This window comes from Homalodisca vitripennis, chromosome 4 (genome assembly GCF_021130785.1).
Source record: "Homalodisca vitripennis isolate AUS2020 chromosome 4, UT_GWSS_2.1, whole genome shotgun sequence".
In the NCBI taxonomy this organism is placed as follows: Eukaryota; Metazoa; Arthropoda; class Insecta; order Hemiptera; family Cicadellidae; genus Homalodisca; species Homalodisca vitripennis.
Genome location: NC_060210.1, coordinates 124,935,975 through 124,962,169, shown reverse-complemented (window position 1 = coordinate 124,962,169; position 26,195 = coordinate 124,935,975). Strand labels below are relative to the sequence as shown.

Genomic DNA, 26,195 nt, shown 5'->3' with positions numbered 1-26,195 from the left:
AATCAATTAAAAATTACTTTTTAATGCATAATAGATCTCAAATTATTGAACATTTTCTTTATCATACAGCTTTATTACATACCACCCCCATTTTTCACATAGTTATACTTCATTTTACACTTGAATTCATGCAGTAAATTGACATAATATAAAAATAAAAAATTTAGAGTAATAACTTGAGTACATTGACTTTAAAATGACAGTCTAAATGATATTTTGTCTAGATGGTATCTAGTAGTTGACAAGAGGTATGCATAGGGACATTGAATGATTAAAGTACATACACCAACCATGTTTGTCCAAAAATACGCAATTTTAACCAATAATACTGAGCTTTTGGATAAAGCTAAATACATTCTTTCTTCAAGGCACTCAATATTTCCCAATATTAACCTGAGGTGAGACCAAGAGCTATCAGTCCTGTAGGTGATCAAGCTGCTGCTGTGGCTGCCTCTCCAATCCCAAGCCAATCCCGGGGGTTCTTGAGCACTTCCACTAATTTTCCTTCTTTGCTGCTGGGATCCGGTACGTGCATGTACTCCCACCTCTGTGAGATACAAGCAATGAATATAGTTTCTCGTATTGTATACTTTTTAATTTTTGCATTCATATGTTCACTGCAGTGGTGCACTTAGCTACTTAGTACTACTTTGAGATTGTGGACACATCTAATAACAAGGAGTGTTAGTAAGGGCCAATTTGTGTTTGCACGAGCGCCGCAACATGCACGTGCATCATGTCCTGGCATTTGTTGGGAACAACTGGGTTAAGTTGCAGCTCCGTAGCTAACTTGTACGGTCTAAGTTTAAAAAATTTAAAGTGCATAAGTGGAACAGACATAAAAAATAGCTGTAATAATGTCCGTGATGAGACCTCACATGGTCGCCCGTCTTTGATCAGATTTAATTTGGTGATTTTATTTGAAGTGATAATCCACGAGAACAGACATTTCACAATAACCACTCCCTTAAAAGAATTTCCTCAATTGTGTAAGTAAATAATACAGGCAATTGTGTAAAATCCCTCAGAAAGCTAAGCAGATCGATTCAAAACAAAAGATGTGGGATGCAGACAGAGGAAATTTTGCTTAACTATGACAATGCAAACCCTCACATTGCACCTTAAACCAAAACTTTATTGGATTCTTTCAGCTAGGTTTCTTGGACTACCCTCTGTACAGTTCTAACTTGCACCATGTGATTTTCATCTTCTTGATTGCCATCTCAAACTTCAAATTAGTAGCAACCGCTGCAATGAAGACAAACAAAACCAGCCATTAAGTATGGTTATCTGACCAGGTGGAAACTTTTTATGAGGAGAGTATTCTAAATTTACTTTAAAAGTACAATAAAAGTTTAAATACAATTGGCAACTATGTGGAAAATTAGATAAAATGATATAGATTCTGAAAATAAATTTGATTACAAAATACTTTCTTTTGTCTCTTTAGATTTTCAAATGAAAAAAAAAAAACACTTATTGTATATATTACAATTCTGGTACTATTGAATACACAACATAATAAAAATTTATTTACAACCAATTATATTTGAGTAAATTCTGATCATTAGGTAAATAAATAAATATCAACAAAAGAAATTGTAAAAGCCCAAAGAAAGAACACCTTGAAAATAAATTTTTCAATGATAACTTTAGGCTTCCTTTTTAGTACTATTAGTCACTTTAGTGTAAAGAGAAGGTATCATTATAAGTGAAAATTATAAATGGAATCAAATCAAGTTGCTAATAATTTTATATACATGATAAGGATAAAATTGTAATAATAACAAAAACTGTATTTGTAAAGTGCTAAAAACGAATGCAAACCATTAAAAGATAAAAACTGGATATTAAATACATCATAACAATACATTTTGGTTTGATATTAGTAACAATACATAGAGATGGTATGATTGCACCTACCGCAGTGAGTGGCAGTGACATCAGTATACTCTCGTATCTGGCTCCTGGTGTGTACAGAATATAACAGTACATGGAGATGGTATGATTGCACCTACCGCAGTGAGTGGTAGTGACATCAGTATACTCTTGTATCTGGCTCCTGGTGTGTACAGAATATAACAGTACATGGAGATGGTATGATTGCACCTACCGCAGTGAGTGGTAGTGACATCAGTATACTCTCGTATCTGGCTCCTGGTGTGTACAGAATATAACAGTACATATGGAGATGATATGATTGCACCTACCGCAGTGAGTGGCAGTGACATCAGTATACTCTCGTATCTGGCTCCTGGTGTGTACAGACCGAACTTGGTGCCCCGATCATAGATCAGGTTGAACTCCACGTAACGACCCCGACGTAACAGCTGCCACTGCCGCTCTGCATAACCATACCCATCGTTCTTGTGTTGCTGAACTGCATAAAATAATAACATTGATAATGCTAATTAATTATCATCTGCAAATATATATTAATTAAAGGTCTACTGACAAGACTTTTAATAATTTACTTATTTCTCAATTTGGCCATGTACTGATTGATCCTCATATCAGCAGGCCCTTTTTGGCTTATTTGCTAAGAATTTTAAAAATATTATAAAAAAAGCTTTATACGAAAGTATACATACATCTATAGTATTTGTGCAACCATTGTGATCTTTGAAATAAATTAAAGTTTTGAAATCTTTTTATTATTCTTTATTTTCTATTGCAATTGATACACCATTTTTATATCATAACCATTGATTGAACATATCATGATAAATATTCAAACAGTATAATAGCAACTAAGAATAATAAAAGCAAAATAATTGGAATTTAGCAATGGAAACATAAGAAAATCTAATGAATAAAGAATTCTCTCATTTCTTCCTCTCTAAAACTTATTGAGTGCAAGTGAATCATATACGTGAAAAAGAACAGAAATCAACATTTGCACTGAATCAATCCTTCCCACCATACCTATATTATGTGTATAAAACTTGGTTGTTCCGCTGTACACTGCTCCGGTTATGTGTAAAACCTTCAGACGGACACGAATTTCAGATTCCAAGAGCCAAGTCTGTGATAGGGTTAGGTTTGATACACTGCACTTAGCGGAAGGTAAGAAGGATCTGAACTCAACATTCGCACTGAATCATAGTGTTTTATTTTTGTAACATATAACAAAATTCTGAAATCCTGTTATCCTTTAAAATCATCCATCATCAATCACAAAATTTGAATACAGAACTGATTCTTGGTATGGAACGAGAACCATAAACAAATCTATGAACTTGAAACCATGTGATCCAAGTTAACTAAGCACTCTAACCATTTGAATGTTTACACAAATATAGGGATGAAGATTTAATATCTAAAGCTCTCTCAAAGTAACTTTTTACAGCAAGAAAGTTAGTTAAATAATTGTTCTGCATGTAAGTCTTTACTAAAGAAAGCATTTCTCATCACTGTCAGGTAAAAGGCATCTTCCAAACTAGCATTGAAGTTAAAAAAAAGAACTAACTAAGTTTACTGGCAATGAATTCATCAATATCCTTCAGAGCATCAAAAATAAATGGATCGGACAAGAAACCCAATTTCAAAACTTATAAAACTTTACCAACAACCAACAAAAAATTACTTTGTAAGTGATAAGAAACACGGATGCAAACAATATAACACAATCTCTCATTCAGGGTATTAATAGGAACAGAGATTGTTGTATCATCTAAAGGGTTGAACTTTTCTGTAGCCCATAAATCAATAAAAAATCTGGACTTTGTGATTGCAATTGAGTCGGCTATACCTAAATGCGATATTTTGTGAGGCCAGTCTCTTACTAAACAAAATTTCTTCCACAAAATCCAATCTTAATAAGGAAAAACTCAGTGCTATATAGATCCCTGGGAAAGATGATACATTCAAAATCTTAATAGTCAACAAAGGAAAACTTACTGGTATACTCAACAATGTATAAAATAAAATTAAGATACTTTAAACACAAAGTAGCTAAAACCTACTATAACATAAGGAACATTTTTCAACAATTTTAGATCAAAACAAACTCCTCATCTTTCCAAAGTCCCACACAATAGACAATATTCGTTATTTTAAATTTAATTAAGAAATACAATTGCATCAAAAGGTGGTAATCTTGCTTTAACATTTATTTGTGCCTTTTTCACAAAATCTCGAAAAACTCCCTTAATTGAGTAAATAGATCACTCGAATAGTTCATTTTTCAATTTGTTTCCCCACTTGTTCTTGAGGTTTTGTGCCAATGTATGGTTTTGTGCCCAATGAAGGAAAGGTTTTTGCTAAATTGTGTAGTGTGGTGAATAGGTAGACTTTACTCAGTTGCCCTCCTAGTGTAATAGAAATGTGTCTTCATTTCTTGGAAGGTAAACGACTTCGATTTCTGTTTGGTGTAAACGACAACTGGAAGTATGTAAAGTGATGACACTGTTAAAAGCTTAAGTGATTTGAAGTCTTCTCTGCAGATATCTATGGGGCTTAGGCCAGCAGGTGTTCTAACAGCTTTTTTTCTGGAGAACAACAATTTTGTACAGCTTGGCCGTAGATGTTATGCCCCAAGAAATTAACCCATGTCTAATATGAGTTGTAGTAAGAGATTGGGATGTCTGTATGACAGCAGCTTATCGAAAAAAAAAAAAACAACAAAAAACATGTCAATATCTAGATTTTTAATCGAACCATAAGAAATCTGTCCAAGAAGGAATCACGCACTCCTTGTTTGACAGAACAAAGGATGCCTACACAAAGATAGGCTAAAAGAAGAAATTAAAGGAGTTAAATCTAATCTTATACAAAATGTATACCCAAGCCCGTCATAAAGAGATTTATGTTATGTTAACCCCTTATCTGACGGGATTATCAGAGGAATTTAGAAGAGTAGTCACAAAATACACAATATACAAGATGTTTAAAACAAAAGTGTTAAACAGACATGCAGAACTCAAAAAACTGTCTTTACAGTATAACATGGTCTTGTAACAGGGAATGTATAGGCGAGACAAAAAGAGCACTAAATGATACAGTTAAAAATAAAATAAAAATAATATTTTAAAGGGTTAGTGGAAATGTCCAAAACTGATCAACATTGTTGGTCTAAAAATCATTACATGAAGTGGAATGAAGCCAATGATAATACACCACAAGATAAAATGATTTCTGGTGAAGTTAGGCCACTTTGTCTACCAATATTCAAAAGAATTAACTAGGAAACATTAACAAATAATTGTAACAATCCTCAGCCAATAATCAAACACATCTAGACACTTCTTTCAAGATCTACAACAAAAACATTAGTCTGAAGTCTTCTGTTCTTTAGCCCCTCCCCCTGTTCTCTTTGTAAAGTAAAAGTAAAGTAAAGATGTCTTATTTTACCAGGTGAAGTTAGGTCCAAAAAGCCCTCTCTAACACTTAACCTGGGGACCAAATGCTTAAAGGTGACTTCCAAACCACCAACAGCTGAGCAGGCAAGCCGCTTGCAAGGACAGGATTGCTCAGCGGTCACCCATCCAAGCAGCAACCACGCTAGATGTTGCTTGCTTTGTTTCAGATGACATGTTGCAACACCACAGGAAGGGCCGATCTTGATTTTCCCCCCATTATTTTATCTCCAGATGGTGGATGGAACACAAACGGGTCACACTAATCACTTAATTATTGTGAAAATCAAATGTAGGACAGAGTAAATGAGCCAATTGGTTATAAATGTGCGAAGTTGAAATGGCTTCATTATTGAATTTAAAATCCATAAAGCTGGATGGTACGCAACATTATGCTCTCTCCACTAGAATCCTTTAACTCTCTGAGAGTAAAAAATATTCATTGTATGGTATAGAAGATGGTTAACATTGTTCATATGCCTTAAGATAGTTCTTTACAGCTTTTTTTGAGCAAGGAAAAAGATTGGTAAATTATAATTTCAAAGGTTTCTTTTTGTTTATGGAGTGTAAACTTCTTGATAACAGTTACTTTTTTCATTCAAACATTGTTATATTAAAATATTTCAACGATTTTTAATTACTAGTATTATTTAGGAATTCATTTTCAAATAAAATAATGAAATTGTGTTTTAAATCTTTCTATTTTCCAATATGGTAAATAATTTTAAAATTTGGACGAAGTGATAGTACTATTTTGATTAGTAATTCCAGAAAAATAATGTTTTATCTCATTTAACACACTTATGGTGGATGGTATGTTAGGTTCAAAATGTCTTTTTATGATGATGGTATGTACAATCAGGCAAATGATGTGCTTACATAAGGTATGTTGTATGCTCAAAATGGTAACTATTGTTGACCATTACTTATGAGTATTTTTATGACAACATCTATGTTTGTTAATAGTGAAATAAAAGGCGGCGTTTATGGAAAGGCGGTGGAATCTTGTGTGCTCCATTTGAAACACAATCCTTTAAAGTATTAAAACCACAATATCTTACAAATCAAGTTGGATTAGGCTGTTGGAGACCCTCTCCATGCCTACTATTAGTTCAGCCTCTCAGGAGCCTTGAAAGGCTTTTAACCTTTTATATATATTGCTGTAAATGACTGCAGCCATTAACTGGGAAAATATATTAAATGTACTATTAAGCCAACAAATCTAGACACAAAAAAGTACAAGAAAACCAAGTGGTATAAAACCAAGTTTGCACTTTCATGCAGTTGATCATTGCATGATGCTTGGAAAGCCTCATCACTTTTGGACTTGTTTAACATTTTAGTTTATAACTTTGTATGGCTGCGATTACGAAAAATGTTATTCATATCATATTATGATACAAGTAATATTTATAATAAAAGTGATGTAAGATTCTTATATTGAATTTAAAATGTGTACTAGTCCAAAATTATTTCCAAAATTAAATAAATGAACAATATATATTTAATGAGGCAACAAACTAAAATCGTACTGTGGAATAATTCGAGCAGAGTCATTAACAACCTTTATTACAATCTAAATTAATATATAAATTATGAAAACTTGAGAGGAAAAAAAACATGTTATTGACAATTATACTGCTGAATTCTCTTTCCCAAAATCAAGGCATACCCAGTTCCTGACTAACATTTACTTCCCATTAGAATTGTCCAATTCTCAAAATTGATGAGGAGGGGAGAAGTGAACAAAAATGGTCCTCTTTTATTAAAAGCAATGTAAAATAATGACAAATAGTGTTTTAAAATGAAATACATAAATAAATATTATTAAATAATGAAGCCATAAGTCAATAAAAAATCTATTATCTATTTATTAACCATTATAATATTAATTATATAATAATCAATATGATTTGGCAATAAGTTAAGCAGTATAAATTACAACTGATGGCTTACCTAAAGGGATATACGAGGGTAAGACAGCCTGGGCACAAGAAGTAACGAACTGGAAAGCTTTCTCTTGTGAAGGAGAATCTAAATCATCAAAGAATATTCCCCCGACACCTCTGCGCTCACCTACAACAAACACACTCTTCATTTATTGAATTTGATTTGTGATGGATGTACCAATAAATGATTAAGAATCAGCCACATTTAATTGAATAAATATTAATATACTTTAATCAATTACAAGGAAAAATACACAATGAGTTACTCTGTAAATCTTACTCTATTTCTGAAATCTGTGTTTACTTAGGAACAAGTTGTTAGAAATTGTTTGAAAACTTCACTTTGCCTGTTAGAATAATTTACTAGTTTTGAAAAGGTTTAATTTTAATTAATTGCTGATGTCTCTTGTGCTGAACTTCCTGTCCCAACAAGAAGAATAACATCAACAATCTTAATTGATTGATCTACTGGTTAATTTATGTTAGAAATTGTGGAAAGTTTTAACAGTTTCTGATCAATAGTGAATTTAAATTAGACTAACAAAAAATTTAAACCATGGTTATTGTACTGTCTAAAAAATTAAATCATATTACAACAAAATGCCAAAACACAACTAAATACAGTGCTCAATTATACAGTATGTTTACCAAATTGGTATGGGTTTTGGAAAGTACAATTTTAGAGCTTGATTTTATTTTTAATATATTTTTTATAGAAACAAGGCAAAAATATTGAAGGAAAGGTATGTTATTTATTGTATGTAATACTTTTGTTAAATGAATCCTTTTTTCATGTATTACATTTTGTTTTATTTCATAATACTGGAAAATTATGAATGATCAGTTTTCAGTGTACCCAGTTAAGTATAGGTTCTACAAGCAGGTATAAATCAGCCTGAAGTGAACTTTCCAGGGGAATTGCTAAGTGTACAAAAAAGACAAATTATTTCTAGGATATTTAGTAGATCCTTTTCAAACAGCGCTTGGTGGTTTTTGATAATTTCTACAACCTTGGTTGGGGTCGACAGAGTTAAATGAAAAAAGATTCACAATCACTATTAGTGTCAACTATTTTTAATAAGAGCTTTGTCTTACACCTGGAACATTTTGACTGACAAATACATTTTCAAACCTCTTTGTTCTTATGTAACAGCGAAGTGTTACAGTTGAAGACACATAACATAACACATCCAAAATAACATATTCTATCAAAGAACTAACACTGTATATAAAACCAGTAGCATACCTCTGTGAGTGATGTGGAAATAGTCATCACACCACTTCTTGAACCTCCTATAATAGCTCTTGTCGTGTTTGTCACAAGCCTTCTGCAGCTCTCTGTGGAAATGTTTGGCGTCTTCTACGTTCAGATAGTATGGCGTAAGGTCTGTGCCTCCTCCAAACCACCACTAAACCATAAACATGATAGTAGTGTAAATTCAGAAACTTGGTGAACAATAAATGAAAAATGGATAAGTTTAATTTATAGTTTAATCTATATTTCAGTAGTATTTTTATGTAAGTCTTAATGCAGGAATATATATATATATATTTTTAATTTCAATAAACGTTGAATCGCAAAAAGTACTTGCTCCGCCGGGATAATATATATATACAAGGTGTCTGAACTGTCTGAAGAGGCTTTAGTGGTATTGTCTCTTTGGTTGAGGCAAACATAATTGACACTATGGTCATTGATCTTCATTGTTTATTTATTTATTATCTATCTGTGTGTATTTTTACATACAAATTCATAGTTCATAGTTGCATAAATTTAAAGCATTGCATTTTGGCATGAATATTTACTTAATAAAGACCTAATTATATGCAAAAAATAAAATAAATTTAGTTTAAAACTGGTGGATGTTGAAACTGTTCAAATTTAAATACCTCAAAAACGGTTACATTTTTAACACAGTCACCAGTGGTTTATAGTGAACTTTTAGTTGAGAACCCTACTGAATTTCACTAAAACTACTCTATTTTGCGGAATGTATATTTTTAACAGTTTTTTTTTTCAATTTAACTGAGATTTGAAGTGGAGAGAAGAATGTTGAGTTTAGCTCCAAATTCACCTTTCGCTTAGTGCAAAGTCTGAAATCTGACACTGTCACAGACTTGACATCTGGAATATGAGTCCATGTATGTCTGAAGAGATCTAAAAAAAGTCAGTGATGAAGACGTCCAAACAAACTTTGTGACTGTCAGATGGAGCTAAACTTATCATTTGCACACAATCTGGTAGTTTAGCCCATTTCTCTTAGAGTAGTCTATGGCTGGCCTACACTAAACTAAGAGACGCCTATACTAAACTAAGAAATGCCTAAGTTCACCACCTTAATGAGTCACTGGTGATTCGTAATGCACAGATACAATGCATCTTTATGAGTCACAATGTAACTTACATCACAATATGTGAAAAATTACCAAATTTAATAACTCAGTGAATGCATTACAAATTTATAAGAAACAAGAGATATATCTTTTTTGTGTGTTTTTTTTAAAGACAATTCCAGTGACACCTTATTTGAGCCACTAGGGTGAAGATTAATGCATTATTAAATAATATTCTACTTCTTTATTAATAAATATATTAAAATTTACTTTTTAAGCTTAGCTCTAGCACAATCCAATGTAGAGATAATCAATTTAACCCTAATGTCTGCAAAGCCAAAGATCGCCGGATTCCCGTGAATAAAAATGACTGCCATACATATACAGTGAAAGATAAAATTATATAAAAATCATTTTTTAACCTATTATGAGTACAGTAAAAACATATAAAACGTTTAAATGGTAAAGCAACCAATTTAATTTTTATTGGATTATTCAAATTCTGGGAAAAATGCATCCTAATAACTGGATTCAGACCTCTATGAGAATTATACATTACAATTATAAAATTAGAAATTTACTGACCTGGGTTGTAGTTTCTGAGTCTTGGACCTCAAAATAGCGATAATTGAAGTGGATAGTGGGAACCATGGGGTTACGTGGATGGATCACAGAGCTAACTCCAGCGGCAAAAAATGGCATCATCTGACCTTCTTTGAAATTCTTGCCTCTATAAAAAGTATTAAAAAACTGCAATCACCCATGCTGTTTAAAAATAGTGTTTTTCTATAAAATATACCTAAAAATAAACTAGACATTCAGAAACAACATTTTTAAGACTTGAAGAGGAACAATCTGTTGTAGTAGGGGATAGAGAAGTGCAACTGTAATAGTAATTTTGTAACTATTATAGTTGCAATATTAGAAACTTTCAAAATAAAACTTCTCAATTTGTCGTTTTTTTTTAAATCATAATGTCTGATAGCTAGATATGTGTTTACAGAAGATGGTGCGATTCCCTTAATGAATCCCCTTCTTTGTATCCTAGTTACTCGTGTGTTGCTTGTTTCTTTCACACAATGAAGACTGGAGGTGGCACTCAAATTCTTGTAAAAATGAACTGATATGTACGGCAGTTAACTTCCTTACATAGTTTTCTAGCATTTCTGGTACATTTCAATATTCTGAAATTACAATACACTGCAATAAATTTTGAGTTTAACTCCATTTCACCCTCCGCGGAAGGAGAAATGGAACTAAACTCAATATTTGTATTCAATCAATCCTTCTCCATATCCAAGTTATATGTACAATATACTAGCACTTGATATTTAGGGTCACCGATTAGTATGTTATATTGTCAGAGAACATAATTATGTAAATGTTACAAGGGTCATCCATTTCATGAATCCAATGGACCTTGACCAACACTGTGTTATTGCTTCATGCCATTTTTCACTTAAACTTTCAAATGTACTGTCTTGTAAAACCCTGACAATGAATGAAAACCATCCTTACACTGTTTAGGGTCTATCATGGTCTTTAAATAAATCACAATCTCTCAATTCTACTTTGAACACAGTCTACATGAACTCCAACCAAGATGCTATCTTCTTCGTCCTTCCCCAATTAAAGGATAAGTACAGGGGTCTTATCTCGAACAGTAACATGCATTCTAAAAACATGAGTGATGAACATCACCATGACTAAACCTTAGCATCATTGAAGGCTGCCCTGTTAATTTTTATGAACCACAATCTCTGTACCCTATCCTATCTTGTTGTTCCTGGATGGATTCAACATTTCCTCCAACAGGAACGTCTAAAGTTTCCCATTAAGAAAAACCAGTGATAGCTGATTTTTTGGACTGAAAAGGAGTTGATTTTATGGAAAGGCAATACAATAAATGCAGTAAGCTGTAAAATTATGAAAACTTAGCAGAGAATGGCATAGTTACTGTATACTACACAATAAGTTTCAAAAAGAGTTAATTGAACTAATTGTGTACATATTTCTGATTTTCTACCTAGTGATTCTTCCCGGTGAATTGAAACATATCCCAGTGATTACATTATTTCAACATATTCTGCAAATATTTTATTTGTACTCTTATGATTCCTACCGGTAAATTGAAATGTATATTGGTGATTACATTATTTCAACATATTCTGTAAATTTTGAATTTACATCCTGTGATTTTCATCTAAGGCAAATGAATATGTTATTCTAAGACGAAAAATAATTGGTCAAGCTGGCTTGAAGATTACAATGAGGTCAACCTTCATTCATGACTAAAAATTAAAGGCAATACAAAACACATTTTTTATATGACAAAACACCTTTATATAAAGACATTATGTAGGAAAAATGTTGAAAGCATCTTTGAGTTATATTATAATTTGAAAATCCTTAATGTACAACAACATTTTTATACCCAAACAGAACTTACTTTCCAAACAACCCTAAGATAATAGTAAACTATCAAAGGAATCTCACTGCAGCGGTGAGTAGAATTTTACATAATAGTTTCTTGCAGGAAGACAAAGGCTTAACATGTGATACATCATTATTTTTTCACGGTAAAAAATGATGCACATACCCTAGTGTACTATACCCTTGAGTACTTCACCTTTCCTAAGAAATGTTTTATTATGAATGCTCCTTTTTTAAAAAGACTCTAGTCTTGGGGTAAATACAGTAAAAGTTTTCAAAATCTTTTCCCGATTTTTGTTATACAGCGAATAACTTGATCATTATTTGAGAGCATACAACATTAACAGTGAAATTTGAATCTCTAAATAACAAACCTGGCTCTCATCTGAGCGACAGCGGCAGCTGGTAGCACACCGGACACCACCGAGATGTTGACACCTGCCTTCTCCAGGACCTCACCATCCTGCAGAACGCAAGTGATACCCCCACCACCTTCCTTTCGCTCCCAACGATCCACGATGAACTTGGCCCCTCCTACCTCCTGCTGCTCCAGCGCACGACAAAAGTCTGCCTACAGTCATCGCACTAGTGTGAATCATCGGTTCACCTCAACTGAATTAAATACAGATCGTTCTGTTTTAGCCATAGATCATCAACAGGATCAAACATGCATTTCACCATCGTCATCGCAATCATAATCTTCAACAGCCTTCAGTAACACTGGGTATAAAGAGACCTGCCAACTCCTTCTCTCCTCCCATCTTCTCTTTCAGCACCCTCTTCTTTCATCCCTTTCATTAAGTATCTCTGAGTCTTCCTCTTAGCCTCCTTGTTTCTATTCTACTCTACACTATATTGTTTAGTAACCTATATTGCCCCATCCTACACATATCTAGAAACTACCTCAGCAATTCCATTTTAATCCCTTCTATTACTAGTTCTCCCACTGACTGTCTTTCTAGTAATTACTTATTCTCTTTCAAATACTACTCCTTACAAACTCCATACGTTATGTTTGCAAACTGCTTTTGCCCATTACCACAATCTCTGTTCCATAAAGGTACAGAGTTGTATACACTGTTATGTGTTTCAGTGATGGGTAATTAACTTACACTTCATTATATTATATTTTCCATTACTTTGACGTTATACCTGGTACAAAACATTAATTGAACGAAACTAAAACATTTACAATTTTCCAAATATTACTTAAACAAATTTTTATGATACTAAACAAACAAGTGTAAAAAATACATTTTTCATGTTAATTAAGATAATTCTAACTCAACAACACTAATATTAAGTTATTGTGTTATACGCTACCAAAAATGATATACCACTGACTATAACATGTCTCCAACTTCGATGAAAATGCCAAAATGGTAAACATTTTTACCCAACCTACTTTATAAGTTTTTCCCCAAACTGGTATGGGAGACAAAGCAGTTTGGTAAACTAAAGTAATAAACTTGTTACGGAGTGATGTACTTTGCAGAGCGTGCTTTATCACAAAGTGCAGTGGATTATAACAAACTTATATTTAAAACTTACAGTTCCCTTCTTCAACTGAAGTCATTGCAAAAGGTATCAGTGTTGTCGTTACTATTCTATGAAACCAAAACAAGGTAATGTCTTGAAAATAGATTTGTTACCTGACTAATTTTATGCTACATGTGTCTGGATTGCCTTTTTCCTTTAAATAATACCCTTGGATAAAATTAAAGTTATAATTATTTCATGTAATTGGTGCACAATAAGCAACAAACTCTCTAGACATAGTAGGTACAATTAATCTCACAATTTAAAATGATAAACATTAAATCAAGTTCTTACAATGGATAATTTATTACATGATTTGGTAATTTACATAATTATTTAAATTCTTAATTTTCATTTAAGTAATAAAAAATATTTACCTTTAAAATAAATTGAAGAATCTTTTAGTGTATATAACATATATTTACACTTAATTTTTTCCATTGTTTTGTGTGCGTGGCTTCGTGTTGATTTCTTCATGATGCTTATGTTGATAGAGCACATTTTGTAATTATATGGTAATTAGGTAATTATATAATATAGGTAATTATATAATAATTATAAATATTTTGTAATTATTATAATTATCTGGGCCTTTTATATAACAAATTGATAGTTATCATTTGATTTTATTACATGTAAGTAAATATCTGTATTGTAATAATGGCGCTGCCATGGAAAATAAACATATTCACTCAGTATTATGGTACCAGTATACTTGGAGCTGCCCAGTGGTGTATCTAGGTCTCGGCTCTGGAGGGGGGGAGAAATGAATCTACATTTAACTGCTGCATTTCAGGCAAGTTTGATTGATGTTATATGGATATTTTATTTTATTTTAGGGTTCTAGAGGGTGGGGGTCCAATTCCCTCATCCCTCCCTCTTAGTTACGCCACTGTGGCAACCTACTGGGTATAGTCCTTACATTGCATACAGTATAACTTGCATTATACAGAGATGAGTTAGTTCTATTGTGTTGTCAGCCCTGGAGGTAAAATAATCAATCTTTTAATTCAAATTAATCCAATGGTTTAGTTAATTTTTTTTAATGTGCATAAAAAGAGTGTTTTTATTAAAGTATGAAGGTTTACTGAGTAATAAAATTAAACCTCCATTATTAAGGAGAGAATAAATTGATTTTTAAAACACCAGTAGACTTACTTGAATTTTCATAATCATGAGTTCCATTTTTGACTTCATGTCATTTTTATTCTTTTCAAGTGTAGCGACGTCTGTTATGGGCGCTGCCATAAAATCAGATATGTTGATCTTAGCTTTCGCCATCTCTGCTTTGTGTCTGGAAGATTCATAGACCAGAACACCTGTTCCTATTAAAGCTGCACCGACATACCTAGAAAAGGAACATGTATTAAAATCAGATGGATCACGTAGGGTTCATGATGAATCTAAAATTACCTTAAGCTGGAAAAACTATTATTCTTCATTAAGTTAGTGTTCTTAAACATTATTGATATTAAGCGAACACATACAATTGACACAAAACTTGTGGTAGTAATCTGAAATTTAATTTCTCTGTACTGGAAGAAAACATATTATACTCAGTCTGTGTGTTATTAGAGCCATAAGCACTAACTTACTATCTGATTATTTTATAGTGTATAACTTAGATGAATTATTAAAAACTCTGGATGAGTGTTGATTGACATTTCCAGCTAGAGGATAAAACATGAGGATAATTACCAAATATTAGAGAAAAGGAAAATGGAAAGGATAGTGGTATTACACAGAGTATCTAACAAAACCCGAATCTAACATCCACCAATATTCTAAAAACATTGATTTTAGAAATTGTTTAGTAATGGATTGCATTGATAGTAATAGTCGAGTAATAAAATATTTCAGAGAGATTTTCTTAAGCTGGAGTGTACTAAAAGGTTTCAATCAGAATTTTGCTCTTACAATTTTCTAATAATCAAATAAGTGTCCTGTATTCATGGTATGTCAATAGCCAGTGTTCTGGATTTATTGAAAAATCATGATCATTAATGAACAAATGGACTAAAAACAGTGAAATAAATGTACTATTTACTTTAGCATTGCATTTTGCTACAGTTATAGAATGTATTCACAGACAATTTCATCTACCCTTAACAGAAAACAATTTAATTAAACTACTTTTAAGTATAGTAAATGGTTAGTGGTAGACAGATAAATAGTATCTGATATAAGTGGGGTCATTGCAAGATATTGTTATTTTCAGAACTACTTTAAAATTGTTATATGCTGAGTGGGTTACTTGACACAAAGGCAGCTAAGTTCAGAATAGCCTAATAGTTTATGATGTCTCTATCTCGGAAATACAGTATTGACAGTAATAACATCACCTTTTGTTATGCAAAATCACTTTGCGTGGAGTTTGTTTGTCTCGGAGCACTTGCTAAGTTTGGGTGTTGCATCCTGGTTGTTTAAGGAAATTACTACTTGGATAGTCATTGAATATTTATAGATTGAACAAGATGGCCATTGGCAGTTTTACAGGATCAAGTAGTTTCCATCCATCCCTTATGTAAGGAGTTGAAACTGGGCCAGAAGATGTATCCAGAATTACGGTTAAGGGGAGCCCATCTCTTAACTCAACAATGTGACCACTGGCAGTTTTACAGGATCAAGTAGTTTCCATCCATCCCTTATGTAAGGAGTCGAAACTGGGCCAGTGATGTATCCAGAATTACGGTTAAGGGGAGCCTATCTCTTAACTCAACAACGTGACCACTGGCAGTTTTCCAGGATCAAGTAGTTTCCATCCATCTAACATGTAAGGAGTTGAAACTGGGCCAGTGATGTGTCCAGAATTACGGTAAGGGGGAGCACATCTCTTAACTCAACAATGTGACCACTTTCAGTTTTCCAGGATCAAGTAGTTTCCATCCATCCCACATGTAAGGAGTTGAAACTGGGCCAGTGATGTATCCAGAATTACGGTTAAGGGGAGCCCTTCTTTTAACTCAACAACGTGACCACTGGCAGTTATCCATGATCAAGTAGTTTCCATCCATCCCACATGTAAGGAGTTGAAACTGGGCTAGTGATGTATCCAGAATTACAGTTAAGGGGAGCCCTTCTTTTAACTCAACAACGTGACCACTGGCAGTTTTCCAGGATCAAGTAGTTTCCATCAATTCCACATGTAAAGGGTTGAAACTGGGCTAGTGATATATCTAGAAAAGGAGCCCTCTCTTAACTCATATTTCATGGGGGTAGACATCAATCGATCTCATTGTATTTTTAAATTATGTAATTAAGATACAAAATGTTTAAAATGTAATTCAAAACTTTGACAAATCTTTTAATAAATTTGATTAATCATAAAAGTATTTATTAAATTCTACTCATTACCTACTTAGTAACATTTTTGAGGAGCTACATCTCTTATTTACTGTTACTATTTTAATTTGGACTTTTCCTGATTTCAGAACTATCCTTAACATTCTTCTAGCTAAAAATATCTCCACAATCTTAGTAAATAGGTATACTAAAATGTATAGTATATTTACTTTTACAATAGCTCCTAAATAGAAATGCATCCGATAAGTGTTTAAAAGTTATAGTCTCAACATTAAGCACCCCAGTAACTGGGGTTTCTAAAAAGCTCTGGTTATCCGATTGTACAATTTTAAAGAAGATACAAGCCCTCATTCACTTTTTCTGATCCTGGCGTCCTTGAATTCCACCCATGGTAGACCACAAAACAGTACAGGACATGCAAATGAAAACCACAGTCCACATTCTGAAAAAAAAAACTTTAAAGCACTGTAGGAAATAATCAAAATTAAGAAAAAAAATTAAGTACCAAAATCTATACTGTTTTACAAAAATCAAAAAAGCTATAGTAAAATATTCCAAAATTATAAGCCTAACAGAAATTTAAAACATTTTTGTAAACATTATTGAGGAGACAATTTTTAAAATTGCTATAAACAAAGCAATCACAAATTTCTAATGAACACCATAGCATTCTATATGTTTTATTGACACCATCCAACCTCACCAGAAAAAGTTAAAAAAATTAACCTGTTTTAACTAAAATTTCAAGTGGAATAGACTATAAATTAAGGTTATGTTTTATTGTTTTAGCTTGAAACTTTACCAAATATCAGTTAAATAGTTATTTTACGTATTTCACAATGTGCTGTATTCGCAGACATAAACAATTAACATCTGCTGCATAAGAACTGTTCAACTGAGTTGCAGCTATATACAAACCTTAACTTGAGCATTGTGGTATTATTGTGTTCTAAATTTTATATTATTTATGCCGCATACAGTTCATATTTAACTTACTTATTTATTGATAAATTTTAATACATTTCTAGGATTTGAATCAGAACAAGGCTTAATATTTAAACATTTCGTTAGGCCAGAATAGTGTAAACTTTGAATGATCAACCATAACAAAAATACATGCTTGTCATATAAAAGTTTAACACTTAATAAGAAAGCAATTATTTTCCAGGTAAACAATCAATTTTCTTGATCTGCTTGATTTAAAATCTGCACTCTATAATATAAAATAAAAAAAAACCAGTGCTTAGGTATTATCCGGAGGCCACTATTTGAGAGTTTTTATTACCGGAGACCTAAAAAATTAGAAATTAGAAAGAACAGACTTTATTTGACTTAATGAAAAAATTACACATCATTATGATGATCGGTTCTTGTTTTCTGCCTCCCAAAAGGAAGCGAAGTTGGCGAGCACAAGGCCATTCTGTCCCTATCTACTATTTACTGGCTATGTAAGTAGGTTTAGATTAGGTTACCATAAATATGTTGCTAGTAGTGCCAACATATTTTATTATATCAAACATAAAACTTTATGGAACATTTTAACAAGAACATTAGGTCTATTATGACATTAGAAACATCATTGGTAACAAGTGAATTGTATAAACTAGCAATTTATTGTAATTGTATATACTGTCAATATTTTAAACCCTTTTTACTGAGATATGTTAGACTACTTTTAAGTCAGCACTATAACTACAAAAGTATATTTTAATCGTGAAAAGAAAATAATTATATACTACCTACTATATACAGGGTGTATATTATGTCTGGAAACACCCAAATATATCCTTTAATAATTTAAATATAAATTTGAAACCTCTTACAATCGTGATAGAGATTGGGCATCTACTTTTTGGAACAATGTTTTGTTATGTCACACCCAACGGGGACGTCCTGCCGAGGGTATCGTGAATATTCTTAATGGAAGCCTATACCTTGTGATACATAATTTTAAAGGTAATAGCTTACTGAATTGAATGCCACAAACCGCATCTCAAAGGAATTATTCTATCAGAAAATAGAGCATTTTTAGTATTGAAAATTTACTGATGTTCAACAATGTAATTTTAACATGGTTCTTGCCACAAAATGTGTTACACTAATTTTTTAGCATTTTTTAAATGTTCAAGTTAAAATAAAATAAACAATTCATTTTTAAGCTGGTTTTATTAGTACAAATTTACCAGTTTTTTATTACAATGAATAAAACTTATGAGTCACTTTCTCTGATTACTTATGAATCTGTACTTGGTGTTTTCCAGTCAGCAGGAAGGTTTAAAGAGACAAAGGTCACTAGCCTATGAGAAACATTATTGTGTTATTAATCATCTGGTCTACAGTTTCAGTTTGTTGAGCATGGAGCTTTCACTAGACAGGTCTAAGCTTGGGAATTACAAATGGACAAAGGTCATATCATTCCTGTCGAGTTAATCAGTGTCTCTGAAGCATTGCTGTCAACAAGTTATCTAATTACAGTAGTTCAGTTTTTTATTTGGCATTATTAATGGAATTGTCTGAAAGAGAAACGAATTACTCCTGTTCATGATGCGAGGATATGGCGATCGTCAAAGATCTTATCGGGAAGTTTGTAATTTGTTTTAATGACACTTTCCCAGAAAGGAATCCCATAAGTGTTTCAACAATATCAAAAACTATTGAGCGTTTTTGAAATGACAGGAGTGTACGTAATCGGCCAAAGTCGGGTAGGATACAATCTGCAACAGATGAAGAACATGCACTACATGTTTTGCAAACATTTATTGAAGACCCACATACATCGCTCAGAAAAGCTGCACAGCAACATGACATGCACCCTATGTCTGTGAGTAAGATTTTGAAAAATTAATAAATACAAAACCATTTAAAGTTCATTTAGTCCAACAGTTAAGTGAGGATGATTACGACAGAAGAGTTGAGTTTTGTGAACTTGTGATGCGCAAATGTGATGACAATAGAGATTTTCTGACCAACATACTATTTTCCTGATGAGGCAACTTTTTTCCTAAATGGGCAATGTTAACAGGCACAATTGCCGTTACTGGGCTAGTGAAAACCCACATTGGATTACTGAGTCCCATTCACAGCAACCACAAAAACTGAACGTATGGTGTGGAATTTTAGGTAACAAAATTGTTGGACCCTTTTTCATCAATGGAAATTTAAATGCCGAACTTTACCTAACAATATGCTCCAAAATGAAATAATCCCAGCTATTCAAATTGCATCAGGAGATTACTTTGATAATGTATGGTTTTCAGCAGGATGGTGCTCCACCCCATTATGGGAGACAGGTAAGAGAGTATTTGGATTTAAGGTTTCCTCATAAATGGATTGGCCGAAGAGGAGAAATCGAATGGCCTCCAAGATCTCCGGATTTGTCACCAATCGATTATTTCCAATGGGGTCATTTAAAAATCCAATGTTTATAGAAGAAAGCCCTCATAATTTGGAAGACCTAAGAAACAGGATTATAGAGGAGATTGCTTTGATAACTGAAGAAATGTTAGGCAACTCTGTCGAATCATTTTACACAAGATTGGCTCATTGTCAAACCGTAGAAGGAACACAGTTCGAACAATTGCTTTGACACCAAATGCAGGTAAAACGTTTGTTGTAAGACTTTTCTAACAGCATACATTATTTTTTATTTGTAATAAGAAATCAATAACATAAGTATTTCCATAATTGTACTGTAATAAAAACTGGCAAATTTGTGCTAATAGAACCAGCTTAAAATGAAATTTTTGTTTTATTTAATTGAACATTTAAAAAAATGCTAAAAAATTAGTGTAACACATTTTGTGGCAAGAACCATGTTAAAAATTACATTGTTGAACATCAGTAAATTTTCAATACTAAAAATGCTCTATTTTCTGATAGAATAATTCCCTTGAGATGCGGTTTGTGGCATTCAATTCAGTAAGCTATTACCTTTAAAATTATGTATCACAAGGTAGGCTTCCATTAAGAATATTCACGATACCCTCGGCAGGACGTCCCCCCGTTGGTGTGACATAACAAAACATTGTTCCAAAAAGTAGATGCCCAATCTCTATCACGATTGTAAGAGGTTTCAAATTTATATTTAAATTATTAAAGGATATATTTGGGTGTTTCCAGACATAATATACACCCTGTATATAGCTATACATAATCATGATCAAATTCTTTGGAATTTTTATTCTTTACCTGATGCGCACTATCTCGAGGGAAGTTTTCATTTTAATTCAAAGTGTGAGGGCGTCTTGACTTGTATGATCTTAAAATCTTATAAGATATATCTTATTTTTTGTTATTCTCCACTAAGACCATACTTCTTGGCACAAACTAGCTCTCCTAATGGACGTACCATTTTGGGTTGTGTATTTTGGTAATCTTGGGTTGAGTATAATAAGCAGCCCTGGTTTTATATTGACAACAAATGAATTAATGCCATTGATTTTATCAACTGATGTTGAGTAATTAATTTTAATAAATAACTCATAAAATGTTACCACAATTTAAAACTGTAAACATAAAATTTATTCTACAAGTGGTTTTCTTCTAAAATTATACCCTTTACCAATTAATTTTAGAAAACAATGAAATGGCTTTAAAAGATAATAAAGTCTTTTCTGGCTTCAATATGTTGGACTGGTACTGAACACCCAGGTATATGTAAGTACAGTTGTCTAGAGAGAACCATTTCAACCACTTTTTGAAAGCAGTTGTACATTGCTACTCAGTACTTACTTTCTTTTTACTTTATACGGTTTTAACTTACTTGTTTGGTTGATAAGGTTCATTACATTTTTTAAAGTTTATATTATTATATATTAAATGAATGTACACTGTTATCGATTAATAAATATCGATAGTTCTGTTATTCGATGTAGGTTATTAAATATTGATAATTATACTAAGCGATATAAAATTTGGGTCCACTTATCTAACTAGACACGTTAAATATTTGGATAAATGAACTTGAAATAACCATCGATAGAACAACAATTAATGAACATTGGCTTCTTGAAGAAGAATTACTTATATATCCTCCACTAAGTTTTAATTTAGCCAATGGTTATTGCAGAAAACCTCTCATTATAACAGGAGGAAGCAGTGTTTATGCCAGTGTAGGGAGGAAATTTAAGATAATTAGTTTGGAAAACCATTGCCTTCCTCTTATGTTTGAAGGTTCAGAAATTTTACTAAAAAAATATTTAAAAAAATTTTAACTATCTAATGTACAACTGACTCTGGAGTTAACAACTTCTTCTGTGTACCATATACACTTTTACCATTTTCATCAAAAACATACAAAGAAACCATAGTTTTTTCAGGAGTTTTTAACATATATAATTTTAAAAATTATTTTAAAAAGAGTCCTTTCTTAATTTATTACGCATTTACAATATGTATTACTTGAACCACGAAAAAAAACGAGATGAAAGGCATGTTTAGTGAACATTATCACTAGTTTAAAATATATAGGAAAATTTAAATATGGAGTAATAGAACCTCACCTGTTTGACCATGTTGGCACTAATTTGACAAACATACAATGTGCTGTAAAAACTAATAATGTATATAAAACAATTAGAATGGTGACACCTATCACCATTGATAGTTTTATTAAACTACTTCTTAAAGTAGTTTGGACTAGGCTTCAGTTTTTTTAGAGTTGATGAGGGATTTTATTGACTAGTTTATATGAAGAATCCTGTTATTTAAAAGATGTTATGTTTAAAAATTCCAAAACACCAAATATTCAATGGTTTACACTAAAACTTAAGATTTTTAAAAACTTTATTTTAGTTTGTTATGACAATTAAAAACAAATAATAAAGGTAAAGAAATAAAACTGTTGGTTAAACTTGTGTGTAAGGAGGCTAGAAAATAGTATAAAAACTTAATTAAGGAAGGAAACCTATTAGTAAATGAAAATTACATTAAGATGTCTAAAAATAAATGTAAAGCCGCATGGAACATTATTAAAGATGAAAAAAACCCAGGATCACAATCTCATTTTCTCATAATGATTCCAATCTTTTGAATGAATATTTTATAAAATGTAGCTAGCTAACTTTTGATATGAACAAAAGACCTGCTCATTTCAGTGTAGCTCTTAACAAGGAAATAAATTATGTAAATAGTTTAACTCCAAGAAATAGATTATACTGGAAAATAACAGTTGTTGAAGATGGCCTAAAGTGTACTTCTGAATTAAATCTATCTGGTAGTGAAGATTACTATGGTTTTCTGAATAAGATTACTAAACAGATTATCAGTCATAGCTGAACCACAACTTTATCTGTTTAATGGAATGATAATTGAAGGCTCATTTCCTCAGTGTTTAAAAATAGTAAACTTGGTTTCTGTCTATAAGAAGGGTGATAAAACAAATATTTCCAGTTATTCCATATCTTTAATTCCTATTTTTAGCAGAATATTTCAATACTTATTAAACAAACCTTTTTTATGCTTAATGGTCTCTTATATAAAGAGGAGTTTATGTTTTTACCAGGATTGATACTACAAAAACTGTAGAAACACTAGTTGATAGCATACATAATTTTGAACATAGAACAACACCATCAGCAACTTTAACTGATCTGTCTAAAAAGCCTTTGACAGCATTACTCATGAGTTATTTATATGTAAACTCATTGCTATGGTGTGAACGATAGTGAGTTAAGTTTCTTGGTGTCTTATTTGAAAAATAGAAAACAAATATTTGTTCAGAAAAAAAAAATAGAAAACAAATTTGTCTCTTATAAAGAATATTCAAATTGGTGTGCCACAATTGTGTTTTAGGTCCTTTTTTTATTTATCGTTGCAATTAATGATTTTGCTTTCAATGTAGCCTACCCTGTACGTCAGTCTTGTTTGCTGATGATACTACTCTTCTGAATCATCATAGTACACTTAACTTAATGGTTTAATAAAACAACAAGAAATTGCAATGAAGATATCAACTGAGTGTTTTCAGGCTAACAGGCTTGTTGTAAACAATAGCAAAACAGAAAATATAATTTTTTCAATGGACAATTATGCCTGAAATGAATTAAGCCTGTAAAACTACTAGGAATCTCTTAGTCAGTAGATTAAGCTGGGAAATCTATATAAAGAGTCTTTGTAATAAATTAACAAGAGTAACGTTCCTGCTGCGTAAATTGAAACTCTGTATCACTGAAGAAATGGTAATAACCTTCTAATATGTATTTTTCCACTCCCACTACTCTATGGAATTACTTTATGCTTGTATATAAAGTATACTTTATACATAATTTCCATTCAAAAAGAGTGTTTTTCTTGCATAAAAAGGCAATAAGAATTATAAAAATCTTAATAAAAGGGAATCTTGTCTGCAAGCTTTGAGCGACTTAAACATATGACATTGCCTTGTTAATATATATATTATTCTTTATTGGATGTCAAATTCTAATTTTTACTCATTACTGCCCAATAGTTATACAAAGCCTATTATAACTTGTAATGTTGCTTAATGACTAATAAAGACATCTTGAATCTTATCCATACTTTATCCCTACCTTATCTCTCTGAACTGTGTCTGTAATTCTCTATAGTTACTGTGTCAACTTCAATTTCTTTAATATTGAAATATATTACAAAGTGAAAGTTTTAAACAACGTCTGAAATGAAAACAGGTGTTGGAAAGACAAAATAATCATAAACTGGTTATAACTGTTTAAAAATAACAAATGAAGCAAAGTAATCCTCTGTTCCTATCTACTATTTGTTATTATGTGATACAAGTATGTATGAATTAAAGATACAAAAAGTTAAATTTAATTTTTACAAGCACTTACTGAATGTGGCCTTGCATTTAGGTACTACCATGAGGGATGTTCTTTTTGTGCCAGAAGTGCAGGGACATAGCCTGTACTAATGGCTAGGTCATTTCTAGGCTGCAGTATGATAAGGGACCACCATGATAATCGAATCATTAATCATTTATCTGATTATCTAAACTACCATACAATAACAAACTAAAATAACGAACCGAATTACATTATAGGTATTTCATATTATGTTACATTTCAGTAATTTTTTTTATCTAAAAAGTAAGAATTTAATGATAAGTTAAAACTGTATATGTGTATACAAAACGCAGTGAAATACTTACTTCTTACTATTTTAAAGGATGCGTATCTAACAGCTTGTGGCACAAATGACTAAAGTCCATCGCTATTGTAGTTGCGGCCATTACTCAAATAGTACCACACAAATGATTTTACATTGTTTGAATTAGTTTTAAACAATATTGTTATAGTACATTAAAAACAGCTAACACCAAATTAATTTTAAACAACTATAATAAGAATGATTTTGTATTCGGTAGTTTAGGTATTCTAATCGATAATTTGCTTATCTGATTCAACTTTCATGGTGGCTGTTTACTACACTACAGCTCATTTCTAACCTGTACTTTCACGTGCCATTTCGTCCAATGTCATCTGAGCTCTTTGGTGCTACCCTGCACTTTTAGTGGAAAAAGAAAAAGAAAACCTCAAGATAATATCTAAATTCACACTCAGATCACGTAAGCGAAATTAAAGCTAACTTTCTTTTATCTATAATATGTACATACCTAACTACTTGTATCATGTAATAGTAGACTGATATACAGTATTACTATGTTAGTTTTATTCAATATATTTAAGTATTTTTAGTTTATTTTGACCGCTCGATACATGCAATCATCTCAAATGTGATGAAAAACGTTAAGTTTGTAATATATTTCAATATTAAAAAAACTGAAGTTGATACAGTAGGCTAATTGTAGAGGATTACCAACAACCCTAGTCAGATTATCAAAATCTGCCTACAGCGTAGGAGTTCTAGCCTCCAAAACCAATCAACAATGCAAATTTTAAATCTCTATATTTAAAAAATAGGAAGTTAACACAAGTTTAATGAAATTAGGCCTAAACTTCCCTTGTGTTTTTGATGTAATTAAATGGGATAGGCATATCTGTAAACTAGTGAAAAAGAAATATGAAAAGAAAACTAACCTCAACTTCTTCCTTTGTGTTAATGCAAACAGCCACGAAGCTTTTACAGTTTTCATACATGATTGAAGAACCATAACGAAAAGAGAATAATTATTTAATTATTCAATTGATAAATTAATGCTACAAAATTACATCACAAAGTTTCACTCCACGTCGTCTTAACTTGTTATGTTATGTTCAGAAAACAGCTGTAAGCACAGGTAGCTGGTAAGTATTGATCTGTCAATTTTTAGTTTCAAAGGTCCGTAAGAGGATTAGTTACACAA

General features: G+C 31.9%; 1 protein-coding gene across 1 annotated transcript; it reads right to left on the bottom strand.

Annotated features, from left to right (window-relative positions):
• Positions 1 to 290: 290 nt before the first annotated feature.
• On the bottom strand, positions 291 to 26,154 carry LOC124360105 (oxygen-dependent coproporphyrinogen-III oxidase). The gene is made up of 8 exons (XM_046813427.1): positions 25,930 to 26,154; positions 14,771 to 14,960; positions 12,448 to 12,644; positions 10,226 to 10,370; positions 8,553 to 8,715; positions 7,314 to 7,433; positions 2,211 to 2,380; positions 291 to 547 (listed from the first exon to the last, which is right to left on the bottom strand). The coding sequence occupies exons 1-8, from the start codon at positions 26,001 to 26,003 to the stop codon at positions 431 to 433; spliced, it is 1,176 nt and encodes a 391-aa protein (XP_046669383.1). The 5' UTR covers positions 26,004 to 26,154; the 3' UTR covers positions 291 to 430.
• Between the last annotated feature and the right edge of the window lie 41 nt (positions 26,155 to 26,195).